Source organism: Orbicella franksi, chromosome 1 (assembly GCF_964199315.1).
Source record: "Orbicella franksi chromosome 1, jaOrbFran1.1, whole genome shotgun sequence".
Taxonomy (NCBI): domain Eukaryota; kingdom Metazoa; phylum Cnidaria; class Anthozoa; order Scleractinia; family Merulinidae; genus Orbicella; species Orbicella franksi.
In genome coordinates this window covers 15,534,176-15,557,391 of record NC_138145.1, presented here as the reverse complement: position 1 = coordinate 15,557,391, position 23,216 = coordinate 15,534,176, and the positions used below count along the sequence as shown (strand labels likewise).

General features: G+C 37.8%; 1 protein-coding gene and 1 non-coding gene across 2 annotated transcripts; both read right to left on the bottom strand.

Moving 5' to 3' along the window:
- Positions 1 to 272: 272 nt before the first annotated feature.
- LOC145492467 (uncharacterized) lies at positions 273 to 21,592 on the bottom strand. The gene is made up of 6 exons (XM_081471920.1): positions 20,782 to 21,592; positions 16,447 to 16,806; positions 14,269 to 14,607; positions 13,024 to 13,341; positions 6,510 to 6,815; positions 273 to 4,459 (listed from the first exon to the last, which is right to left on the bottom strand). The coding sequence occupies exons 1-6, from the start codon at positions 21,509 to 21,511 to the stop codon at positions 4,134 to 4,136; spliced, it is 2,379 nt and encodes a 792-aa protein (XP_081328046.1). The 5' UTR covers positions 21,512 to 21,592; the 3' UTR covers positions 273 to 4,133.
- Positions 21,593 to 22,915: 1,323 nt separating this feature from the next.
- On the bottom strand, positions 22,916 to 22,987 carry Trnah-gug (transfer RNA histidin (anticodon GUG)). Its single transcript has one exon. It is a non-coding gene; the product is annotated as a tRNA-His (tRNA).
- Between the last annotated feature and the right edge of the window lie 229 nt (positions 22,988 to 23,216).

Sequence of the window (23,216 nt, the reverse complement as noted above, 5' to 3'; positions counted from 1 at the left end):
AAGTGTGGACGTAGTTACGTGTATCTACGTTGAGTTATGGTTTATTGGTTCATGGCGTATAGTGTGCCTAATTAACTAAACGTAGAAAAAGGTGTTCTTCTAGTATTGTGATGTGGAGCACCTTATTGGTAATTTAGTCAATCTCTATGGTCATCATAGCTTGAGCAACCACAGACAATACCGAAATAAGATTTAAGATACTAATTATTCCAAATATACATCCAGGCAAAATATCGTGTGCCTCTAAGAAAAGAAACATGTAAGAAAATATCATTTATAATTTTTTTGTTTTTAGAATTCCAAGATGGCGACCAAAAAGAGGGTATTGGGGGTAAATTTAAAATTCGATTTACAAAGTGGAAGCTTAAGAATATACAAGCCAAAGCTTAAGAATATACAAGTTTCGTTTGTTCTTCGAATCTTAGTGAGCCAAACAGCCACCTCAGCTGATGGACTAAGAGGGAAAAAGCAACTTTCCACATATTAAAATTCAGCTTGATATTGAGGCCTAGAGGGGACAAACAAAAGAAATGAATAAACATGGTCATTCAATTTCCTTTTTTTTGTCCTCTCAGCCTCGCTGCCAAGCTGAATTTTAGTATATCGAAAGTGCTCTAATTATTGCATTCCCCGGCAACAACTTTCATTGCAAACTATTGTAGTTTCAGTCTAATCCCAAGAATACAACTCGGCTTATTCTCTTCAGCCATCATGATGGTTTTCACATTACAGCGGCTTTTCTGTCGAGTGTTGTAAAACCAAAACCAAAACCAAAGCAATTACGGTGGCCAATCACAATACACTTTAACAACACAATGAATCAATGAGAACCCGAAGAAAATGCATCAATCTGGCGCGGGAAAACACGAACGACCAAATCGTACAAGTGGTTTTGTTTTTGCTTCTGACTGGTTGAGCAGGTGGCGGGAGTTTTTAAACCAATCACAGAGTGCAGAATAGCGGTTTTCAATAGAGTGTCGAAACTAATCAGACAATTACTTTGGTTTTACTACGGATTGAGATTAGCTGAGTAGTTGTTTTGGTTTAGGCCCGTTTACGCATGCGTTATTCAAATAAAAAAAAGAACGTATGCATAAGAAAGTCTATAAAAAAGGGTGCATATAGCCAAGTGCCCATCAGATCGGCCCTTCTGTTTCTGTAGCATGAAACGACAAGGAGTATTTCTACTTCCCCAGCATTAAGATTGCCGGTGCCCATTTATACACCTGGGTGCAGAGAGGCACTGTGAGTTACGTGTCTTACCCAAGAATACCCGGCCACGGCTCGAACCCAGACCGCTCGATCTGGAGACGAGCGCACTAACCATGAGGCCACTGCACCTCCACAAAATCCGTTCTAAAAATCCAACTTTATATAACTTGTCTGGGGAGAAACAAGTAGAGCTTCAAATATTTCAATAAGTTGCTTTATATGCTGACAAATTGATTTTCATCCGCACAGCTATTACAAAAATATATTTTCTTACACAAAAAAATATTGTAAATATGTCTAATTACATGTAATAGGAGAACCTTTGTTTACAATATTTGCCTCATTAGCATACGCGATACAGTTTAGCTCATTAGCGCTTTGGCCACCCGCAAATTTTGCAGTTTTTTAAAGCCAATCTCTTCTCGAACATTACACCAAAAGAGCCAAAAATTTCACCAATTACCGAGCTTCAGAAGCTCTTTAAATGTTTGACGTCTGACTCATTCGTGTCTAGCGCCTGATGCCTTCTCTGCGCAAAGTCGTATGCTAATAAGGAAAAATGTAAATAATAACGCCAGCAAAGTTTCTCCTATAGGCTTTGCACGACCCGGTCACATGGTACAAAATTAGTCATGCTCGGATGCAAGTTGCACTGTGGGAGTTCAAAAACAAAGCAACTCGTACCAATCCAGCTCGACTTGCCTTTGTTTTTGAACTCCCACTATGTAACATGGATGTTGTACCATGTGACCGGGTCATGCAAAAGAATATCATTTGTGACATTTCATGTCATTTGTCTATGCAACTGTTCAATACAACACGTCTAGGATTATTTTGTCTCTATTAAAACGTATAGAGTTTTTACTCTTAAAAACATCATTTTTTCTTTTTAAATCAGTACCTTCTGATCTGACTTCTACTCTTTTAGAGCTTAGCATTCATTTCGCGAGCATTTTTTCTACAATCTATAGGAACTTCACAAGTGTTAAAGTCTATCTCATGGACGTAAGTATTATCACAACGTTACTTCCAACTATTTACAATTGATAAAAAATACGTTTTGGTCTTAATGCCGTCTAGTGCACAAAGAATAAGACATGGATTCATTTTGTACAACTCACAACACTTCTGAAAGAAGCGACAAGTAGTCATACAATGAGCCATACGACCACGGTGCTGATAGTCTAGCTATCAAATGAACAAGATGCCTATTCCTGACTCTTGTCTGTCTCGTATATTAGTGTGAAAATGATTTGCTCTCTTTTCGACCACTGCAGCGTGATTAGAGAACAAGTGGTAGACATCAAATGACCAATACGTTACACAAATGTTTTTAAGACTTAATAATCGGTAAACGCCAAGGAAGCCAGTTCCGTGGTTTCTTCCTTTACAGAAGGCTCTCGTTATTTCTAACGTCAGCCATCTCAAACTGAAGAGGGCGGTTTTGGTAGGTTATACTAGATGAAACCAACTTGGTTGGGTATTGTGTGATACTAAAATTGGAACAAAAACCTTAATCACAAGGGCTAATATTGATCCGTAAAAAAGTATAAAAGCTGAAAAGTACTGGAAACAATTGCCAGCCACCCTAAAAAAATTAATTCTGAAATATGTATGCTCAGCATACGTAAAAAACGCCTAAAACGTATTTGGATATCCCGATTCCGTGGGGAGACTCATTACAAAAAGGACGAGGGTGCTTGTCGGAAATTTTGAAAAGAATCCCTAAGAGGTACCAAGATCCTGTTTCATGGGCGTGGCTTAAAATTTCTCTTTCCACCCCTAAAAGGTACCAATTCTATGACTAAGACGTTTTTCGGCTCAATACTCTAAAAGGTGCCGCGAAAGCTCTTGCTGTGGATGTTTCGAGGCTCAACACCCTAAGAAGTACCAAAACCGCGTTTTTAACCCCTAAGGGTACGACGAGCAGCCCCGTCCTTTTCATGTGGGAGTCCTCCCCCTGGGCAACGGCTTTGCCGTCTGCCATTTTATTACAAAATTCTGTCCTACTCTCACTACGTAACGATAAAAAGACTACTATTCCTGCTTCATAATGATGTCTGCATCCTGTTTTTAGCCTACATAGCAATCACTTTGTATAAGGGATATCGCATTTCTTCTACGCTTCGTGTCTTTGAAAACCATTCACAGGTTTGTAAAATTGTCATGTGTTTTCTTTGGTCTATTTGGAAAGCTTTTGTTAAGTCATTCCTGCTTCCAGTTTTTGCTTCCCTTCAATTTGCTAATGTACCTGCCCATGTAACATCGACACCTCGGTCTCAAAAGACCTTTCCCGCATCCATTTCAAAGTGTGGAACAAACAACAGCACCAGAACGAGGTCGGGGCAAGCCCTTTAATACAATTTTCTTTCCCCTGACCTCGACTCTGTGTCATTGTTCGTTGGAATGTGGAACGTCTATTCCCCAGGGGCACTCTATAATGGTTTTTACGAGGGGTGAGGAGGGGGGGGGGGAAGAGGGGGGCTCTGCCCAAAAGGGGTCCTTTTTCAGGCTGGAGGTAAATAAAAGGGCAGGGTTTCTACAAGTCAAAGAAGAGAAAAGGGTAGGAAAAACTGTCATTTAATTAAGTATTTAAAAGAGCTTTTCCAAAATATCTCGAGCAGGAGTTTCCAATGAAAGATTTGTAGGGGTATCTTTTTAAGGACAAATATTTTCTGGTAAATCCTTTTTGGGTAGAAAGATTTCAGTAGCACTTTTGTTTAGAGTCAGCCGAAGCGTATTGTAGGTAGGTTAAAAGGGGCACCATTTTTTAGGGAAGGTATTTGAAAGTATTACCTTTACTATCAAAACTGGTATATGAAAGAGTAAGGGTTTGGTCCTCAGGGCTGAGCCTCTCTCTGCATAAAATTTTGCTGAGTACCCCCCTCCCCCCCCCCCCCCCCACCCACACACACCAGGGTCTATTCTTGTCCAGTGAAATGTTCTTCCAAGTATTTTCTTAAATCTCTTACCACATCATTTCTATCAATACTTTTAAGAGCAGCACACAGCTGACCCATTGTTAGATCCCCCCTGTTGGCAAAGATCCATTCAAACAGTAAGCTGGTCGGACTCAAGGGTTTTTCTGGATTGAAATCCTTATAGATTTCCTTTGGAACTTTGAACGCACTGGCCAGGTGTCTCCAGTTCTTCAGTGCCTTGTTTGGGTTGTTAAGTTCCACGCAGATACCCCTCATAACATCAGATTCTGGCTCAATGACATTTGCCATTAGCTTTTCACTGTGTTCTGTAAATCAAACAAGTAGTATTCAACTTCGGTAATTACTACATTAATACCAGCTACATATGACAACACCTTATGACTACCTCATTGATAGAAGCCTTGTTTATAGAGGCGAAGAAAAGTTCGGTGAGGCATTGTCTCAACGACCCCATAAATACTGCTATATTCCATGTCCATGGGTTTGTTAAGTTCCATTGCCATTACAACCCAACTAGTAATAAATCGTTAGAAAACAATCGAGTCTTCCTGTTCTCAATCAACAAATAATGGTGTTGTTTGTGAACAACAAAAATTCTGACTTGATTGAATTTTAACACATAAAAATTATGTAATAAACTTAAATGTTTCACGTTCCTTTTCAGCAACATGAAATATATGTTATTGAACTGGCGTGAAGTCCCTATTTGGAAAGTATTGGCCACGTTATTTCTTGTAAGTTTTATGGATCAAGCTGCAGACAGGGCAGATTAACTTGGAAAAAAATATATATATGGACCAAACAAGCTAGTTTAATAAAGTATTTCTTACAGGGATCTTACAAAAATTGACTACTGATAATATAATGCATCCCTGCGGTCCTCTCTCGGCAAATGCATGAGCCAAAGTTAAGCCTTAATAATTTCAGTTCTTCTGGTTTCTTTCGTGAAGGTTAAACTCAAATTGTTTGTCAAATATGAAGGGGAAAAGATTAATGCTTAACCAAACTGTTCTTTTTTGTGTTAAATGTTTTTAAAAAAGTATTTTGCCAAAACTTAATAGTACGTGGAAAATTGGACTGCTCAGGTAACCAATCACAATTCTCCTTTTCATTTTGGATCAGTCTACCATATAATGATGATTGCTCTTTTGACACTTACTATTAATGACTTAGAAAATTACTCAAGTATGACTGACCGAGAGCAGGCTAATTTGTCATTAGTTTTTTTTTGCAAAGCAGTACAAATAAATAATTAATAAAAATTAATACAGGTGCATTCCTAATTTTTCTCAAGCACCAAATAGATGGGTAATAGTGTGAAAGCTTGAGGAAGTTCAGATTTACACTAGTGGGGATATTTGAAAATTCTTCCAAATTGCATTCACCTAAAGGTTCAAGGCATGTAATTTTGTGAGAATTTTCAGAGTAAAATTAATTAATATTTAATTGCACTTACATTCATATGATTACCTTTACCAATAATTTGACCAAAGTTGACACACTGTTCTTGTGGAGTCAGATATTGATAACTAAAGCTCTGATTTAAAGATTTTCAATGAATTTGAAACAATGGTTGCATTGAATATTGATTGATTTCCAAACATTGGGCAATGTTTGGAAAAATTATCAAGGCATGGTGACCTCATGGTTAGCGCCCTCGTCTCCAGATCAATAGAAGATCAAGTGGTCTGCGTTCGAGCCCTGGACAGGGACATTGCATTGTATTCTTGGGTAAGGCACTTTACTCTCACAGTGCCTCTCTCCACCCAGGTGTATAAATGGGTACTGGTGAACTTAATGCTGGGGGTAACCCTGCAATGGACTAGCATCCCATCCAGAGGGGAGTAGAAAAACTCCTAGTCGCTTCATGCTACAGAGACCGGCATAAGCTCTGGCCTGTATGGGCCACTTGGCTCGTATGCAGACTTTACCTTTTTACCTCACCACTCTAATAATTAGGTAATAATTATAGGTATTATTAATTATTATAATTTAGGGTCGGTTTTTGATGGAAAACCAACACCCCCAAACCAGTTGATATTCAAGCAAGTGTTTCTGAAGGTCAAAATAATGGAGCAACTTCTCTGAGATTTCAAACAAGATAATTAAATGTTTTGAGATTCATTTAAGACCAAAGTACCATTTAGGCACCGCCCACATGTACATGTAGTTGACATTTTTGAAAATGGAGATTTTTTCTCCATTTTAGAATTCTGTCCACACATAAATGGAGTTTTTGACCTCCAATTACACCACCAGTATTGTTAGAATTTCAATTAAATTGGTTAAGGGGGTGCTCTTAGTAATCAAGCCACTAAATAAGCTTAAAATAAATGAAAGACGAATCAAACGTACCATTAAGAAAAGGTTCCAGTTTCTTTAAAACAGGTACTCGGTTTAATTTCTCTACTTCATCATAAAATTTCCTGACCGTCAAATCATCTTGTTTGGAATAAACATATTCCATCAAGGCTAATGTTGGATTGAACTGGCCATATTCAATCTCTTTCAACTTGTCACCACGAATGTTAAATTTTTGACCGAGGTTTCTCCAGTATCCAACAACCCGTGACTTCAAATCCAACTCGGTGGCAATTTTGTCAATCATCTCATTATTACTATCAGAAGAGGCGAAGTCACTGATTGTTTGTGTAAAATTTTCTGTTGGGTAAAAAGTAACAGACATTGTAAATATAGACTTAGGTATTATTCAATCAACACTCAAGAAAACAGTTAGCAGACCTGTAAATAATAAATGGGCAATATTCATATTTTATAGATTTAATGCCTTGGGCATTCATTTCAAACTTGACCCAGTGTTTATTTGACTCCTGCAGGTGTTTATTTGAGCCCTCTGTTCAATCATTATTTTGACCACCATTTTTGTTTAGCCATTTTACCTGAAGCTTATAAGAGGAGCAAGATGACTATGGGAACAGAACCACATGCATTCATAGAAATAGAAAACCATGCAACTCATTTTTCATGGTCAACTTGGCTAGCAGCATGGATCGGTGGCACATGTACCCTACGACAACGAAAAACAATGATGACATCACACAACATGCAGCCATATTCCAGCTAATAGGTTGACTGAGGCATGCACCCATGGTTTACACATACCTCATTAGATGTTTTGGTGTGTTAAGTATCGCTGTATATTTTTAGGAGCTGTGCCGTATTTTGACGAGCCTGCTGGTTGAGCCGAAATACAAACAACGAGGAAAAATATACACCGATACTACACACCAAAACATCTAATATAAAGAAATTTCTTATCCAACTGCTGTAGTCAATAAATTTATTAGTGAAAGAGGGAGAGTGTGACAGTTTTGTGTGCATATGCAGACTTGTTCAAACAGGTTTTCTACTGTACAAATAACTAACTATTATACAATATCGCTGTATATTTGTACTTGTTTCACATGTTACTTGGATGATTTTTGCTGCAATTGGATAATAAGGAGTACAAAAATTATTTGACATTAGAAAACAGTCCTAAGAAAATACCAGGGCTCAAAATTAAAAAAAAAGTGACGTTGCATATATTTTGCAACCAGTTAAGAAAAGTTAGTCACAAATTAAAATTTAGTCACAAAGCATAAGTTAATTATTAATAAGTACTTTGACTAATAAATTAAAAACTCTTTGATTTTATTATCTTTCAGCAGCTTTTCTTCATTTCTAATGATATCTGAAAAACAATTTCTGAATCACTTTGATGGCACAATCAAGATCGTAAATTACAAACTTTGATCGAATATGAAAACGTATCTTTCAGTACCGTTGTCTCTCCTTCCAAAAGAAGAAGGAAGAAGGAGAGACAATGGATTTAGAATAACTTCACTTAATGGCAGCAGAATGGCTTCAAAATCAGCACAAGGGACAAGTCTGTGTGAAGGAAGAAGAATTGAAGGAAAGACCGGTTTTGAATAACTTTACTAAACGGCGTCAGAATGGCTTCAAAATTGGCACAAGAGACAAGTCTGTGACACATTTGAGGTAGGAAAATTATATTTCAAATTAGATAGTTATTTACTCAATTTTTTTACAATTGGTGACTTTCCCATAAAATTCTCTATATACACAAGCTGTCCCATACACCATGTATGCAGAGTCAAATTTTGAGATTGGGAAGCCTGCAGTTGATTATACATTGTGTTGTTTGGAACTTGAGCAGGATTTTGCCTTCACATTTTCAAATCTCCACATCAAGTAGGACACAAAATTTTCAAATTTTTATTTCTTTATCAATTTAGGTGATAACTGGTCGCAAAGGTGCGACCGCTGAAGAAGTTTTAGTTGCAAAGGGAGAAAACTTAGTCGCAAATGCAACCGATACATTGCAATGTTGAGCCCTAAATACACACGCCGATTGGTTAAAAATAGTTTTTCTATAACTTGATAGAAACACAGAACTAATACAAGCTGTTGATGTAATGATGGCATGAGCAAAGATAATTTACATTTTGATAATGAAAGTTAACAAGTTGTTTTCCTTTTTTTCGTTGCAGTATTTTCTAAAACAATAGAAAACATGTTCTCTGTAACGTGTTTCTATCGAGTTTTAGAAACACTTATGAAAGTTTGGGAGAACTCGAAAAAGCTGTGGAAACACTTGCCTGTCGCTTGTGTTCCTACAGCATTTCTTGTTCTCTCAAACTTCCACTTGTGTTTCTATTAAGCAATTAGATTGTGAGCTTGAGATTTCTATTGCGTGATATATAGTCGATGAGGGTGCAGCAGGAGTCAACTATCACACATAGAAATCGAGAGCCAATAATCTAATTGTTTTAGTATAAATCTACTAGTCATTCAAAACATTACCTAAATTTTCTTCACAGGCACTTTGAAAACGCCAAGAAGCAGCCGTCATTTTGTTAACAAGCGCAGCCAATCAGAGAGCAGCATTTGTGACAGAATGCTAGTAGATTTATACTAAAACTCGATAGAAACACGGTACATGTTTTCTATTTCTTAATTGGCCATCCATGTTATGGTCAATTGACACCTGTCAAGACAAGGTATCCGCTGATAAGTATCAAGTGACCATATCGTGGGTTGAGCTTTAAAGCTCATCAAGGTCACATGTTTTTTAAAGTTGACCACTGACCAGGTACTGGTTTTTGATTGGATTGCAGGCTCAAGCCAGGTTAATTTATTGTCATAGGAGCTCTGCTTAGGCTAAAAGCGGAGCTCCTGGGTGGGGTTGTTCAAAGCCCGATTAAGATAACCCAGGTTAAGCAAGAATTTTGATTTGAATTTTGTAACTTTGCAGTGAGATTTTCCGTATAAGTTTGGGCTTCTGTTTTGAGTTTGAATAATCCCAAAATACACAAAACAAATGCAGTGAAAAACATTTTATTTTGTATGCAAGAAATATTAATTTTATACTTCTGTAAACTTTTAATCTTGGGTTAGCATTAACCGGCTTCTGAACAACCCGGCCCTGTTAACAAGTTAATCTGACATGAGCCTGCGATCCAAAAGAAACCAGCACTTGGTCAGCGTTCAAGTTCAAAAAAACATGTGACCTTGATGAGCTCTAAACTTGAGCCCACAATATGGTCCTGTGACACTGGTCAGCAGATACCTTACTTTGACAGATGTCAATTGACCATAACATGGATGTCCAATATCAAAGGCTGGAGTATGGTTGCCATCTTGCATGACTCCGTCATTAATTGCTGCCATCGTGTGTACGTGACAACGAGCAATACTGCTAGTCATGATAACCATGAGAGGTCATGAAAAGACTTGCATTTTTCACAGGGGCAGTAAACTTAAAGTGCCACTAACCCCCCTCCCCCAATTTTTTTTTTCGCTAATGTAAATTTCCTTTTTCTCCTGATCACCACTGCAAAAAAATTGTTGTACCTATTTTTGTTAATTTTGTATGAGTTTTTAAAGTTTGTAAAATTGCCCTTTTCCATGTTCACGACCGAGGAATAGCGGAGAATGGGATGAGTTGGCTTTTGATGTCATTTCAGGAATAACATTATTTTGTTTCTGAGAAGAATATATGCGAATATACGATAGTGTGTTTCAAAATAGTTGCAGAATGCAAGGAAGATGTGTTGTTGGAGGCTATATATATATAGCAGTACAGGATTGTGTATGATAGAATATTCCCATTAATTCAATACCTCTATCTCATATATTCTTGTCTATCTCTAGTGGAAAGCTTGACATTGTCAAGGTACTCCATAAGACATTAATTTGGCTAAGCTGGAAGCCATCTGACTCAGGGTTTGAAATTAACGGTCACCTGTTGACCAACGGTTAGTGGTTTTCAAGTTTGGTTACTAAAAATGTGCCAAGTAACCCAACATGGTTAGTAAAAGTTTTTGTTAAAAAAAGGCTGATTTTTTTTTTGCATAAGATTGTTTTCTATCTTGAACAATTTGTTGTTCTAAAAGATATGCTTAGAGCACAATCACACAACGAAATACGCTCACTTCACACTCAAGGTAACCAGGCCTTTGTTGGATGGGGAGATCTGGACACAAACTTAATAAAATTACTTCCATCACTTTGCTTATTTCAGCATTTGTTTTGTTTTGGTTTTTTCAGAAGTGGCTCGTTAGTGTAAACTGGTTATTATACAGAACAGATGCAGCAATCGTTGGATAGTTTTATCAGAAAAAGACCGCTGCCCTAAAGTTATGAAGAGGAAACCGTAGAGTGCGAAATTAAAAACAACAATGAACAGGTACAGTTTCAAACAGTGCAGAAAACTCACAGAAGCGCTATGCACGTATGAAGAAAAGTGAAAACAAGAAGGAAGAACTTTTCGCCAAGAATGTTGCAGTTCATTGAGTCTAAACAAACATTGTCTTGCAGTGTTTGTCGTGAATTTCCCTCCCTCACAGACTAGAGCAGTTCCTCTTTCACAGGTAGTCATGCAGGCTTTCCATATCGGAAACATAAGAGCACACGTAAGCATGGTCGAGACATGCTATGCAGCTAAACAGCAAAGGGTGCAACAGGAAAAAGGTTTGAGGGACATTGTACAAGCTTTGAAACAAACACAAACCGAAAAGAAAGATAATGTACAGTGTTAACTAGTCTATATTTTATTTTAAAGGTCACTATGTAATTTGAACCATCCATATGTTAGTTTGTCCTATTTATTTGTGCAATTTTCCATTCATGAACAGATTCTTGGATAATGAACTTTATAATTTGGTTAGTAAAATTTATGTCCACTAACCCAAAGAGTTAGTAGTCCAAAAAAATCAATTTCAAGCCCTGCTGACTTAATATTCCAAGCTCAAACAATCCTCCGAGTCCCAGACAAAAATAAACAATAGAAACTATATAGGTGAGGAAATTGCACATTTAATTAAATGCACCATGTCTTTTGTACTCGAAATTGAGACTTTTCTGAATGAATAGTAAACGAAAAGTATGTCCTACAACAAGGCGATTAAGATTGTTGAGGCTTTGAACTGGTGAACTAGCTATGTATTGGTGAATGTTTTAAATAAAAACACACTCATGCTGGACTGGTCGTAATCCGACTGTGTTTCTGAATGGCCATTCTGAAAAGAGAATTAATTGTTTTGTTCTTTGACCTTTGTCTTTGAGGAACCAAACATATCTAAATTACAAACTTAGAATGGATCAAGCATTTATAAATATATGAGGAAAGTGAAACAAACGATTTAGATTCGACTCCATAGCTACCGATGAAGATTGTAGTGCTGAAAGAAGAATGTGTTTGTCAGTCAACTGAAATGCAAACTAATAAGTCGAGGACTCCCAGGTTATTAGCGTACATAAAACGGACATTCAATTCAAAACAACAGTGAAGTAGAAATATATTCATTTAACTGATACTATACTGAACCTGTTTTCAAGATCTTGTCAAAGGATTTTGCATGCTTTACTAGTACAAAAATATGCAAATTTGTGCTACTTGCAATGTTTGTTTGTACACAGTAATTGACTATGCATAGATTAAGTTGGTCGACAATAACAAAGCAAAAAGTTACCCCACCTGCGGATATTGTTTGCTGACATCTCTGCTTATCTCTTATGTTAAAACTATTTTCAATCATTGCTCTGGAGAAGTAGGCAGGAGTGGACTATGACTGCATCGCATTTTAACGTGTATTTTTGGGAAAATAGATGTTTAAATCTAAAAATGTTTCAACACTCCAAAATCTGCACAATCCTTTAAGTCAAATTACTAATTCTTCGTATTTGTTGACATCTTTATAACTCTTTAAGAGCTTTAAGTGAACTCTTCAGCCATTATTTGTACCTTTATAACTGAAATGGACCAGCCAATTGTCAATCCTGGTGTAAATTACAATGCGGCAATCTCGACTGGCGACCCGCACTTCAAAATGGGAAAATAATATACACATTGCAGCCATCCAAATTGTAGCTAGACTCCAAATTGTAATGCTAGATGATACAGTACTTTCATTTAAAAATCTTGTCCAATTTTGATGAAATAGCAATCAAAAATACCCAAAAATGTTTTGGCAGCGCTGGAAGCTCAGTCGAAAGTCTCTTAATGAGTGTTTTTGCCTGGTTCCTAAGGTGACGCCACTATAAGTAGCCCGACCCAGATCCCACTTTGCACAGTCCTGAACATACATGTAGAAATTACATGCTTCAAACATCAAAGGGATTTTATCAATCGAGATAATTGTTTGCTGAAGTAATCATTGAAACTAGTAGATTTCATTAAAGGAAAAGAAAATTGGGGGGTTAGTGGCACTTTAAGTGGCTCAGAATAACAAGCATGATTTCTGACTTAAGAACATATAACATACTCTTCTTCCTCTTGTGTGTATTACAGTAGTTCTGTTATCAGAGCACAGAAAATAAAGATGCACACTCAGATTGAACATACCAGCCTGAGGATAAACAGCAGTAATAATCTTCACTACATCCATTCTTTTGATTGCCTTCAGTGCAGCAATCAGGTCCTGTACAGTTTTGTGTTTCATTTCCACACTGTCAGCTAGATATTCAATCAGCATCTTAGTGGGACTGTAATGTTTGTTCAATTTACATTTAAGGCGAGTCTCCAGGGGTGCATTCACTTCCTTTGTACAAGCCAAGTATTCCCAGTCTTTTATAGCACGGAATGACGTGTGATCAAGATTAGGAGCTAACTTCTCTTCAACAAATTTGTCAAATTTAATATCTTTTTCTATAACATCTGAAACTAATAACAAAATTTGTAAATGTTAGGCAAGGATATAGCCACTTTGTATTTTCATATTAGCTCTTACTAATAGGACGATAACATTATAACATGTCTGTTTTGGAATGAAAAACAATTTATTGTTATTTATTTTTATGAGTTAATTACCAATGGAAACAGGAGAAAAGGGACCAGAAGTTATGGATTGAAATGACTGTGAGAACAGGGGATGGTAGGGTAAAACTTAAAGCTGCAGAGAGAAGGGAGGGTTGGAACCTTGAAAATATATATTAGTACACATACTTACTTGGCAAAAATGAACATACTAGTAAGTCAAGAAGGGATCACTGTGTACATGACAAACAAAATACAACTTGACAGCAAGAAAGAGCCAAATAAATGCAAACTATAAATTAAAGAAAAAAAACTCAAATTTAAGTTAAAATATCTATATCCACAGATGACTTCTCTAACAAGATGTCACATGGGTTGCATACACTGATCAGCATACCAAGTGTCACAATGACAATGAGACAAACGTAGTTAATTACTCTTACAATATTGTTGTACTCAGCTGTTGGCTTCTGATAAGGCAATTTCCTGTCCACACAGTGCACTCTACAGGGTTTGTTTATGTTTTTGTATTGATTAACTTACAAGAAGTGAACTCTAAGTTTCATATTAACCCCATTACAGATGCCAAGCTTTATGCCTTGTTTCTTTCTCAGAGATCAGTAGATTAAACTTTGAAGCTGTGGAAATCAAAGAGACTGTTGGACATAGGAATTTAAAATGCTAAAAAGATAGGTCATTCAGTTTGCATCCATAGAGTGAGTGAGACTCACAAACATTGGGCTGCTGAGACCGTGCAATGAGTGAAAGACTAAAAATCATCTTCAACTTGAGAGTTCATTTTCTTTACTCAGACTTGACTGTCAACCTACTTACCACGATGGTGGTCATAACTGTTGGCTGCTGGTGTTGGCTGTTGAGCTGTTTCATTTTCTGTAGCACCTGCATCAACTGTGTTTTCTGCTTCCTCCTGGATAGGGTTACTATTCAAACTCTCGACAGTGGTTTCATCTGGCTGTGGGGATTCTATTTGTGAAACTGCAGCAGCAGAGACTGTTGTCTCTTGGCTAAGATGAGGAGTCTCAATCCTTCCCGCTACAGCAGCATTTCTCTCCTGGCCTGAAACAGAGTCTTCATCTCTAGAAGATTCATTGTTAGAATTTGGATTGACCACTTCATCAGCATTAGCAGGATCAGGTACACTCTGCTCCTCACCTTGAAAACAATGTCATCATGTAACATCTTAATTATATGAAGATAACATAACCTAGAAAAACCGTTACCAAAGTAAGTCTTTTTTTGAGCTGAGTGTATAACAGTATCACTTACATGTAACCAACTGAAAAAATGCTTAACACTGCAAAACTCTTCTAAAAACCCAACTAACCGGTATTAAATGATATGTAATGAAATCCTAGTTACAAAGACGAAACTTCTAAACAATGAAATCTATCATTAAACTAACTTAAGCCTACTACTAAAATTTCAGCCGACACTGACACAAACCCACAGTAAACATTAATTGATGTCTCCGAAGAAATCTCCTCTTGATCCACTTGATCTGACTTTAAATAAAATTCCTCAATTACTCTCTACGATTCTCTTGGTATAACTTCTCTAGTTGGGTTCTGCCGACAACAACAACCCATGCTAGCTAGCTGAGTCCTTATAATTATATACAATTAATTAATATTCTAGAACGTTCTTGGAGTTTCTAACACAACTGTTCATGTAGCATTACATCATAATTACATCATTTAGTAGAATGTTCTATACTGTTCCATAGTATGACAGAAGAAGGTTCTCAGGTACAAACATTGCATAACTAAACATTCTAGAAATTACCAGAAACTTAGTATATTTACAATTTCTTTCTATAACAAGTGGAACAAAAGTTTCAGTGAAAATGGAAGGTTGCAAAGGAATATAGCAAGCCTGCTTCCCACTTCTAAGACCTAAACTCCCTGCATGATCCCTAACTTAGTGGCTCTTATCTCTGAAGTTCTTTCTAACTATTCCATTTTTACATATACACTAAATTGTTTGCAGTGTTTTTATTAATGTTTCATCCATTTATTGCCATCTTAAGAATCCTGCTTCTCTTTCATCTTTCCCATTTCTTCTCCCCTTTATGCCCCCCTTGCCACCTCTATCCACTCTCACTAATAGCTTTGGTTTCTGTAACATGATGCACTGACGTCATGGTTTCTTCAAGATCTTAAACTGGTCTTTAATGACAAACAAGTTATTGTGCAAAATGACTACAATATTGATTGACATGAACAACTCATGGCTACTGGTTAAAAAACCCTGTGTCTCAGCCAGGAGGTAACAAAAATGGCAGAGAAACTTTTTTTTCATAACGTTTACGTTTACTGGTTACACTTGATGGATATTTCTTTAATGCAAAGAAACATTTGCATATTAAACCCCTACCTCCCCATAATGGCCACCTCTGTACAACGGCCACTTTCCTCTGTCCCCAAGGTGGCTCTTGTAGGGAGATTTGACTACATTATATTATTAGACTGTGTTATGTTAATAAACATAGGTTGCATACACTTCAGCATGCCAAGTGTCACAATGACAATCAGACAAAGTAGTTAAACTCTTACAATATTGTTATGCCCAGCTGTTGGCTCAAAGATTCCTGATAAGGCAATTTCCTGTCCACACTCTGAACTCTACAGAGTTTGTTTATGTTTTTGTATTGATTTGTGTAAGATCATTGTCCCAAAATGTAACACTTTGCAACTTCACTCCTTCATGAAGAAAATTCTAAGTTTCATGTTAACCCCATTATAGAGGCAAAGCTTTATGCCTTGTTCATTTCTTGGATATCAGTGGATGAAACTTTGTAACTGTAGAAATCAAAGAGACTGTTGGACAAAAGAACTTATTAATGCCACCAAGATAAGGTATTTAATTTGCATCCATAGAGTGAAAGATGCTCACAAACACTGGGCTGCTGAGACTGTACTGTAGGTGAAGGGCTAGAAATCATCTTTAACTTAAGAGTTCATTTTCTTTAATCAAACTTGACAACCTACTTACCAAGACGGTGGTCATTGCTGTTGGTTGATGGTGTTGGCTGTTGAGCTGTTTCATTGTCTGTAGCAACTTCTTCAACTGTCTCTTCTGCTTCCACCTGAAGAGGATTGCCAGTTAAACTCTCTACATTGGTTTCATCTTGATGTGGGGGTACTGTTTCTGCAGCTGCAGCTGCAGCAGCAGAGACAGTTGTCTCTTGGTTAAGATCAGGAGCCTCAGTCCTTTCAGCAGTAGCAGCATTTATCTCCTGGTTGCAATGTTCATGGCCTGAAACAGAGTCTTCATCTCTAGAAGTTTCATTGTTTGAGTCTGGAGTGACCACTTCATCAGCGTTAGCAGGATCAAACACATTCATTTCCCCACCTTGAAAACAATGTCATTATGTAACATCTTTATTACATTAAGATAATATAACCCAGTAAAACTTTACCACTGTGTATAACAGTATCACTCAACCAACAGAAAAGATACACTGCAAAACTTTTCTACAAACCCAACTTATTTATTTAATGATATGTAGTGGTTACAAAGGAGCAACTTCTAAACAATGCAGAAGGGGTGGGTCATGCATTTCTCTGTCCACCACATTTTCAAATGCTCCAGCCCACCCCCCACCCCCCTGGTACTTTTTGACCAGTCCCTTATGTCAAAATTCATCTACCATAATACCTTAAGAATGGCTTTTAAATCAGCATTTGAAATAAATCATGAAAAGCATACCAAGGTGACCCTAAATTTTGGAAAGAAGACATATTTGATTTTACAAGACATGATTTGGTCATTCAGCAACCATCTTGTTGTGAGTTAAATTATTTTACAAGTTACATTTGAATTTATAATAACTAATAAAACAATGACTTTGAAAATATAATTCAACAAATAAAACCTGGAATACCTGAAAGCCAGAATGACTGATAACAATAGTGAAAGACATGTAGGATAGCAATGAGCTTATTAGAATCAGAGAGGTGAAACATAATATTCCAGTGTTGGAAATTAGTGCACCTGCTCACCTATATATGCAAGCATAAAAGTGTCAGAGAGTGCATATTATTGATCACTTGCCCATTTGGCAAGTATGATTTTCATTTTTGGGAAATTATTTAAGCTTGGATATTGATAACATTCCTTGCTATTTTCCATTTTGACAAGAATATCTCTAAAGGAAAACTTAACAGTGCTTTTTGTACTCTTTTTAGTGCAGAGTGCACTATTGGGATGGTTTGGGGGTTGACATTTGCTAAAGCGCTATGGAAATTAATAAGGTGTATTAAACTTTAATGTTTGTTTAATTAACTAATTTCAATTAATTAATTGGCCTTGCAGGAAGGGGGGTGGGGTGGGATGAGGTAGGTACTTGTGAGCACTGTGTAAAATGTGTTTTACCTACGTTACTTCTTTGATAACTTCACAAAGCTACATATTTGTTCCAGGAAACCCCCTGCTCTCCTTGTGATACTTTTCTCTTTACAACAAAATCAATATTTTTGTCTAAAGGCATGTGCAGATTAATAAGCTTTAGTATCACCTACATATTAGGTGGAAGATACATTTCATACAAGATCATATGCTGATGTTGAGTGCTTTTCCTTGTGGTATAGCCCTAATATGTCGTATGCGTGCATTCTAGTATCATTAGCATGATACAAGAGCGTTACTGTGACTCCATATCTTTTGGAATTAAACCTAACTTGGTTCAAGTAATTTCATCTGTTGTTTCCAAACTACACTAGTGCATTTATTTCATCCTTTTGTCTCTGTCAAAGAGACCAAAAAATTCACATCTGTAGCCGAAACTTTTCTGAGTAAATGGCATTACAACTTGACAATTTGTACAAAAAAACCCCAGGAAATTGCTCAAATATTGCTGCAGACCCCTTTCGCACCTAGACTGAAAGCGTAAATTAATTTAATCAGTCTTTGAGGGGACTTGTTCAAAAATGAAGGATTTAATCTCAGTCAAGTAGTGCTGTTTACTTTTAGTACTTCTCGTTGAATCGCTGCTCAGTTTCTATTAATCAATATCAGTGTGTATTAAATTCAAGTAATTTTATTGTTATTGCCAAAGGTGACAACAGAACGTGATGTTCTGTTACAATTTGATAATTAGATTAGTTCTTGTTTATTGGTAAAAAGAACATCGTTCCCCTTCCATTTCTTCATCCGACATTCAACTTTCTTCCATTCATCTCCAGCTGTAAAACAAAAACCACAAGCACATCTTCCATGTGTTTTCGAGAAAACAAGAGTTTCATGTTACATACCTTTGCGAGGAAAATAAAAGTGTCAAGTTAAAAACGTTGGTGTGAAAAGTAAAATTGTCACGTTTACTACTTAAAATGAGTGAAAAGCTGAAAATTGTCATAAAACATCACAGTAAAATTCAAGAGCTGTCTTGACAAAGGGTTATTAATTGCAGGTTATTCTTGGACTGTGAATAAAAATACGCACATGAAACACACTCCAAAGGTCAGTACAAACCAGGAGTGAACAGCAGAGGTTATATAGGAACTGTGTTGTGAGTACTGCATCAGAGCTATACATTACACACTCTGCACTATCTGAGATTGTCTCAGTAGTTTATCTTTTGAGATGTCCAACTAATTTGCCAATAAAACACTTTTAGTAATAATTTTTCATTGAAGGAAAAAATGTCAGTCTTCCACATGCCAACAAATTCAGTTACTGTAAAGTGTCTCCATTCTAGGGATATATGCAAACTTGGTAGTGCCAGCTGTTCATCTCGCTTATGGTTTTTCAGTTAATTCACTACAGTGTCAAAAGTTGATGATAAAAATGAGGTTTAACAGTAAAATCAGTCTGCAACCCTAAGGACCCATCTCGCAAATATAAATGGAGCAGAACATGAAAGCTCAATACAAAATGGCAAGCTGGGCATCCATGATTATGACATACCAAAAGAACATTTAGTTTGTGAATCATTGTGGAGACTTCTTTTCAGGAGGGGAGGCATCTTTCTGGGCTAGTGGAAATTACATCACTCGCCCAAAAGGCGTCTGTGCTGTCAAAATTTAGTTTCCAACACTGTATACCTGTGAAGGTGAATTAATCAACATGACACAAGTGTGGGACAAAGAAAAATTCTGAGTCCCCGACAGGAATCGAACCCATGACCTCCCGAACACTGCGCGGGCACTGACTATCCACTGAGCTACAAGAACTCATGGAGAGCAAGGTCATTTAAAGCTCGTGTCATGTTGATTAATTCACCTTCACATTTCATTACCGAGCTTAAAATTCACCATCTTTATTAACTTATCACTGTATACCTGTTTACTCAAAGACATTCATGCCCACAGTTACTGCGCATCCTTTCTGTACATTACATTCATGTCATAACATCATGCCATGTCAAACATCAAGCGCAGGCGTTAAGGAAGAAATATAAGCAAGTATTGGGCTTGTGGGCACCGGGTGTACTAACTTCGCTTGCAACTCACTCCCTTGGATGCCCAGTGACCCCCATTTTTATTTCCGTAAATCAATTCATTTCCCGATTTAATCTCGTTTATTATCCAAAAACAGGAAAAAATCTGTCCATGAGAAGTTACAAATATTCCCCTTTCTGCTCTCGTGTGAGCGAAGTTTTCTTATTCAACCCCAAGGAACCACATCAGCTCCATAAGTTTACCTCTAAGTTAACATACTTATTTGTGTTGAATTGAGTACATTTGCCTGATCTAAATTTTACCAATGTAGCTTTTTTTCAGTGTGATAGTTGTAAGCTGATTTCATTTTAACATTGCTTTATCTTGAAAACAAACATGATGACCCCCTCTTTTTTGGCTTTTTGACAAAAGTTGATCTTTACCTTATTTCATGGTAAGTTTTAAAAGAATTTGTTCATGGGTACATTTTGGGCACAAACATCCTTCAAGAAGATTTTTCCTTACATTTTTCTCCTAACAAATTCACTGGGAAAAAGCTTAGAAACAGTCATATCATGTTTTAACTCTCTTGCTCTAATTAGGTCATTACTATTGTACACCCTTTTTTTCTTTTGCTAATTTGTTGTCAGTCATTCTGGCTTTCAGGCATTCCAGGTTTCAGTTTAAGAAAGCAATTGAAGGTGGCTGGCACTTCCAGCACTTTTCCAACAGCTCAATACTGCCACTGTAAACACGTTATACCACAAATATTGGTTTCACATAAATGCCCAGCCTTTGGTGAACCAATGATGGTAATCTTTACGGCCTAACAGGTTATCATCCGTCAAACTATAGCTGCTGTTGGATAAGTGCTGGAAACTGTTGCCAGCCACCACAAGGTAAGTTGTATGGATGCAACAATTTTGACACAGTTGCCATAACTACTCACGTGTATCCTCTGGTAGTGGAAAAAACACGGGAAATATCTTTCTACATTCGTCGTCTGTAAAGGTTACGGCTCCAGCAGCCATAAATTCGCCATCACTACGCTTTAAGATGACAGCACCATAGGGCTTACGATCCCCCCTACGTGTGACGTTTTCATACGTTGTGTAAGGAGGGTCAGGAGGTTCATGAAGTTGGTACTTCGGTGATCCTTTCAGCTCCAGCCTTTTCAACGAAAAGGAATCCTGCCCCGGACCATCGTCTACAAAAAGACACTGGAAGTCTTCACCAGTGGTGTTTCCGACACTGGTAGCTTTAAATGGTCGATATTTAAAAATACTTTGGTTTTCGTCGCATTTCTTGGAGGGTTCGATAGGAATTACAACCAATCCGGAATTTCGGGTAATGATCGTTGACTTGGCAGCGACCGACGCAGCAACCTCCTCTAACTTAACTGTTTCCAGTTTCCCTGAATCTAAATTCCTAAAGTACAAGTAATAACCTTCTATGTCATCCTCGGGGAAGACTTTGTCGCCTGATACAAGACAGTAGGGCCAAGGCGGCGAGCGTTTAGTAATCTGCAAATTCTTAACCACGAATCCAGAACCAAGAGTTTGCGAGCGTTGATTTCTGATCTGACACACTCCTAGCTCATCTTGTTTTTCTCTCTGTCTTTGCTTTTTCATTTTTGCGTTGGATGTTTCTCCTTTAAACATCTTGTTTATTAATGACATGTCATCAAGAACTTTTGCTGACTCCCAACATGGACACTGCTATCCACGCTCACTTCGGCATATAATTCATGTTAGTATCACCCAACTAGTGGACTAATGCAAATCCTGCATTTTGATTGGCTACGCTACTAGGAGACTATTAATAATAGCCCTTGAGTAGCGAAATTGGCGCCATCGAGCGTGACTTTTTCTTTCGTTTTATTCCCAAACAAATATTTCTTCAACTTACATTTGCTAACTTTATTATTACCTTTTCTGTCCGACTAGTTGGGTGATACTAAAACAATTAGACCCTTCGCCCTCAAGGGCCACGGGTCAATAGCCCATTAGTAGTGAAGGACGCTTATAGGGGCAGTAACCAATCAGCGTGCAGGGATTATACCACGTGACCAAGATTTTCCCATACATTCTCTTAAAATTGAAACTCCAAGATGGCCCCTTTGAAACGCAAACATGGCGCCCACCGGAAATGACGTCACAGATCGCGCATGCGCATGCCCAAATAAGGCGCGAGCCAAATGCATGAAATCGAGGTTGGTCAAATAAGGCGCTAACCAATGAGAGAGGGTTTGGATGTAAATAAAAAGGCGGTGAGTTTTGGGAGTTGGGTATTGTTGTTTCGAGATCGACAAGAATAAGATGGCCTCAGAGGAGAGCAAGACGAAGGTGGAGGTGATTAGTGTTCCTGCAGGAGAGTTGCCGGACGACATTCCGAGAGATGAATTTGCGGCGAGAGTGTTGCAGGCTGTGAAGGATAATCTTCTTGGAAAGATTATGAAAAGCGCCGTTAGTGACAGTACGGATAACCTCCTGAAGAAAGAAATGACGAAGCTGGACGATGAGGTGATCAAGTTCAGACAAGCCATGTCAAAGAAGATGCTTAGTGACGAGTCTCTGGCGGATGAGGACCCCGTGTGCTTGGAGAGGTTGCCAGCGAGTTTTGAGGCCGGATGGAAAGAGTGGAAGAGCTGTTGGGACAACAGAGAAGAGTTGGCGTACCGAGCATTTATCGAAACGATGACGTCACCACCACCATCAGAGGAGTGAAAAAACATTTTTAATCATGCCTGTTACAAAAACTAATAAAGATCCTTTAACGAGAGAATGTACATGGTCTGTTGTGTGATTTTTTGCATCATCTTGAGTGCTTGCACGTCATTGGTTCCCAGGTGCACGAGGGATAACATCATGGTCTGTGGGGTGAGAAATTCTCCGTGAAAGCCTGAGGAGGATTCGAAAACGCGTCCGAAGGGCCAGACATCGGAGAGGTCTCTTCTCATGTACCATGGGTAGGGAAAATGTTGGGTGAGGAAGAGGAGCATGACATCTTCGTCGGGGTGGGGTTCGTCCAAATAGATTTTACAGGCCAGGGGTCTCTATGGAAAATAAGAGAGAAAAAATGAATGCCCCGACCAGGAATCGAACCTGGGTCTTTGAGGCCACAACTCAACGTCTTAACCATTAGACCATCGAAGCGCTTACCTCTTTAGAACTTGGTTTGGGGGATGTAATGGTGAGGTTCTCCGAAATTCACGGTTTTACAATGAGGGCAGAGTCTTTGGGAGGGTTTCAGCCACCAAGTGTGGAGGGCTTTACAGGTTCCGTGATAGAATTGGTCGCAACACGTGGTCAGGAAGTAGTTTTGGAGTCCGTATTTGTTAGTGTATCCTTCCTCACACCATATACATTTTTGTTTAGGAAATGA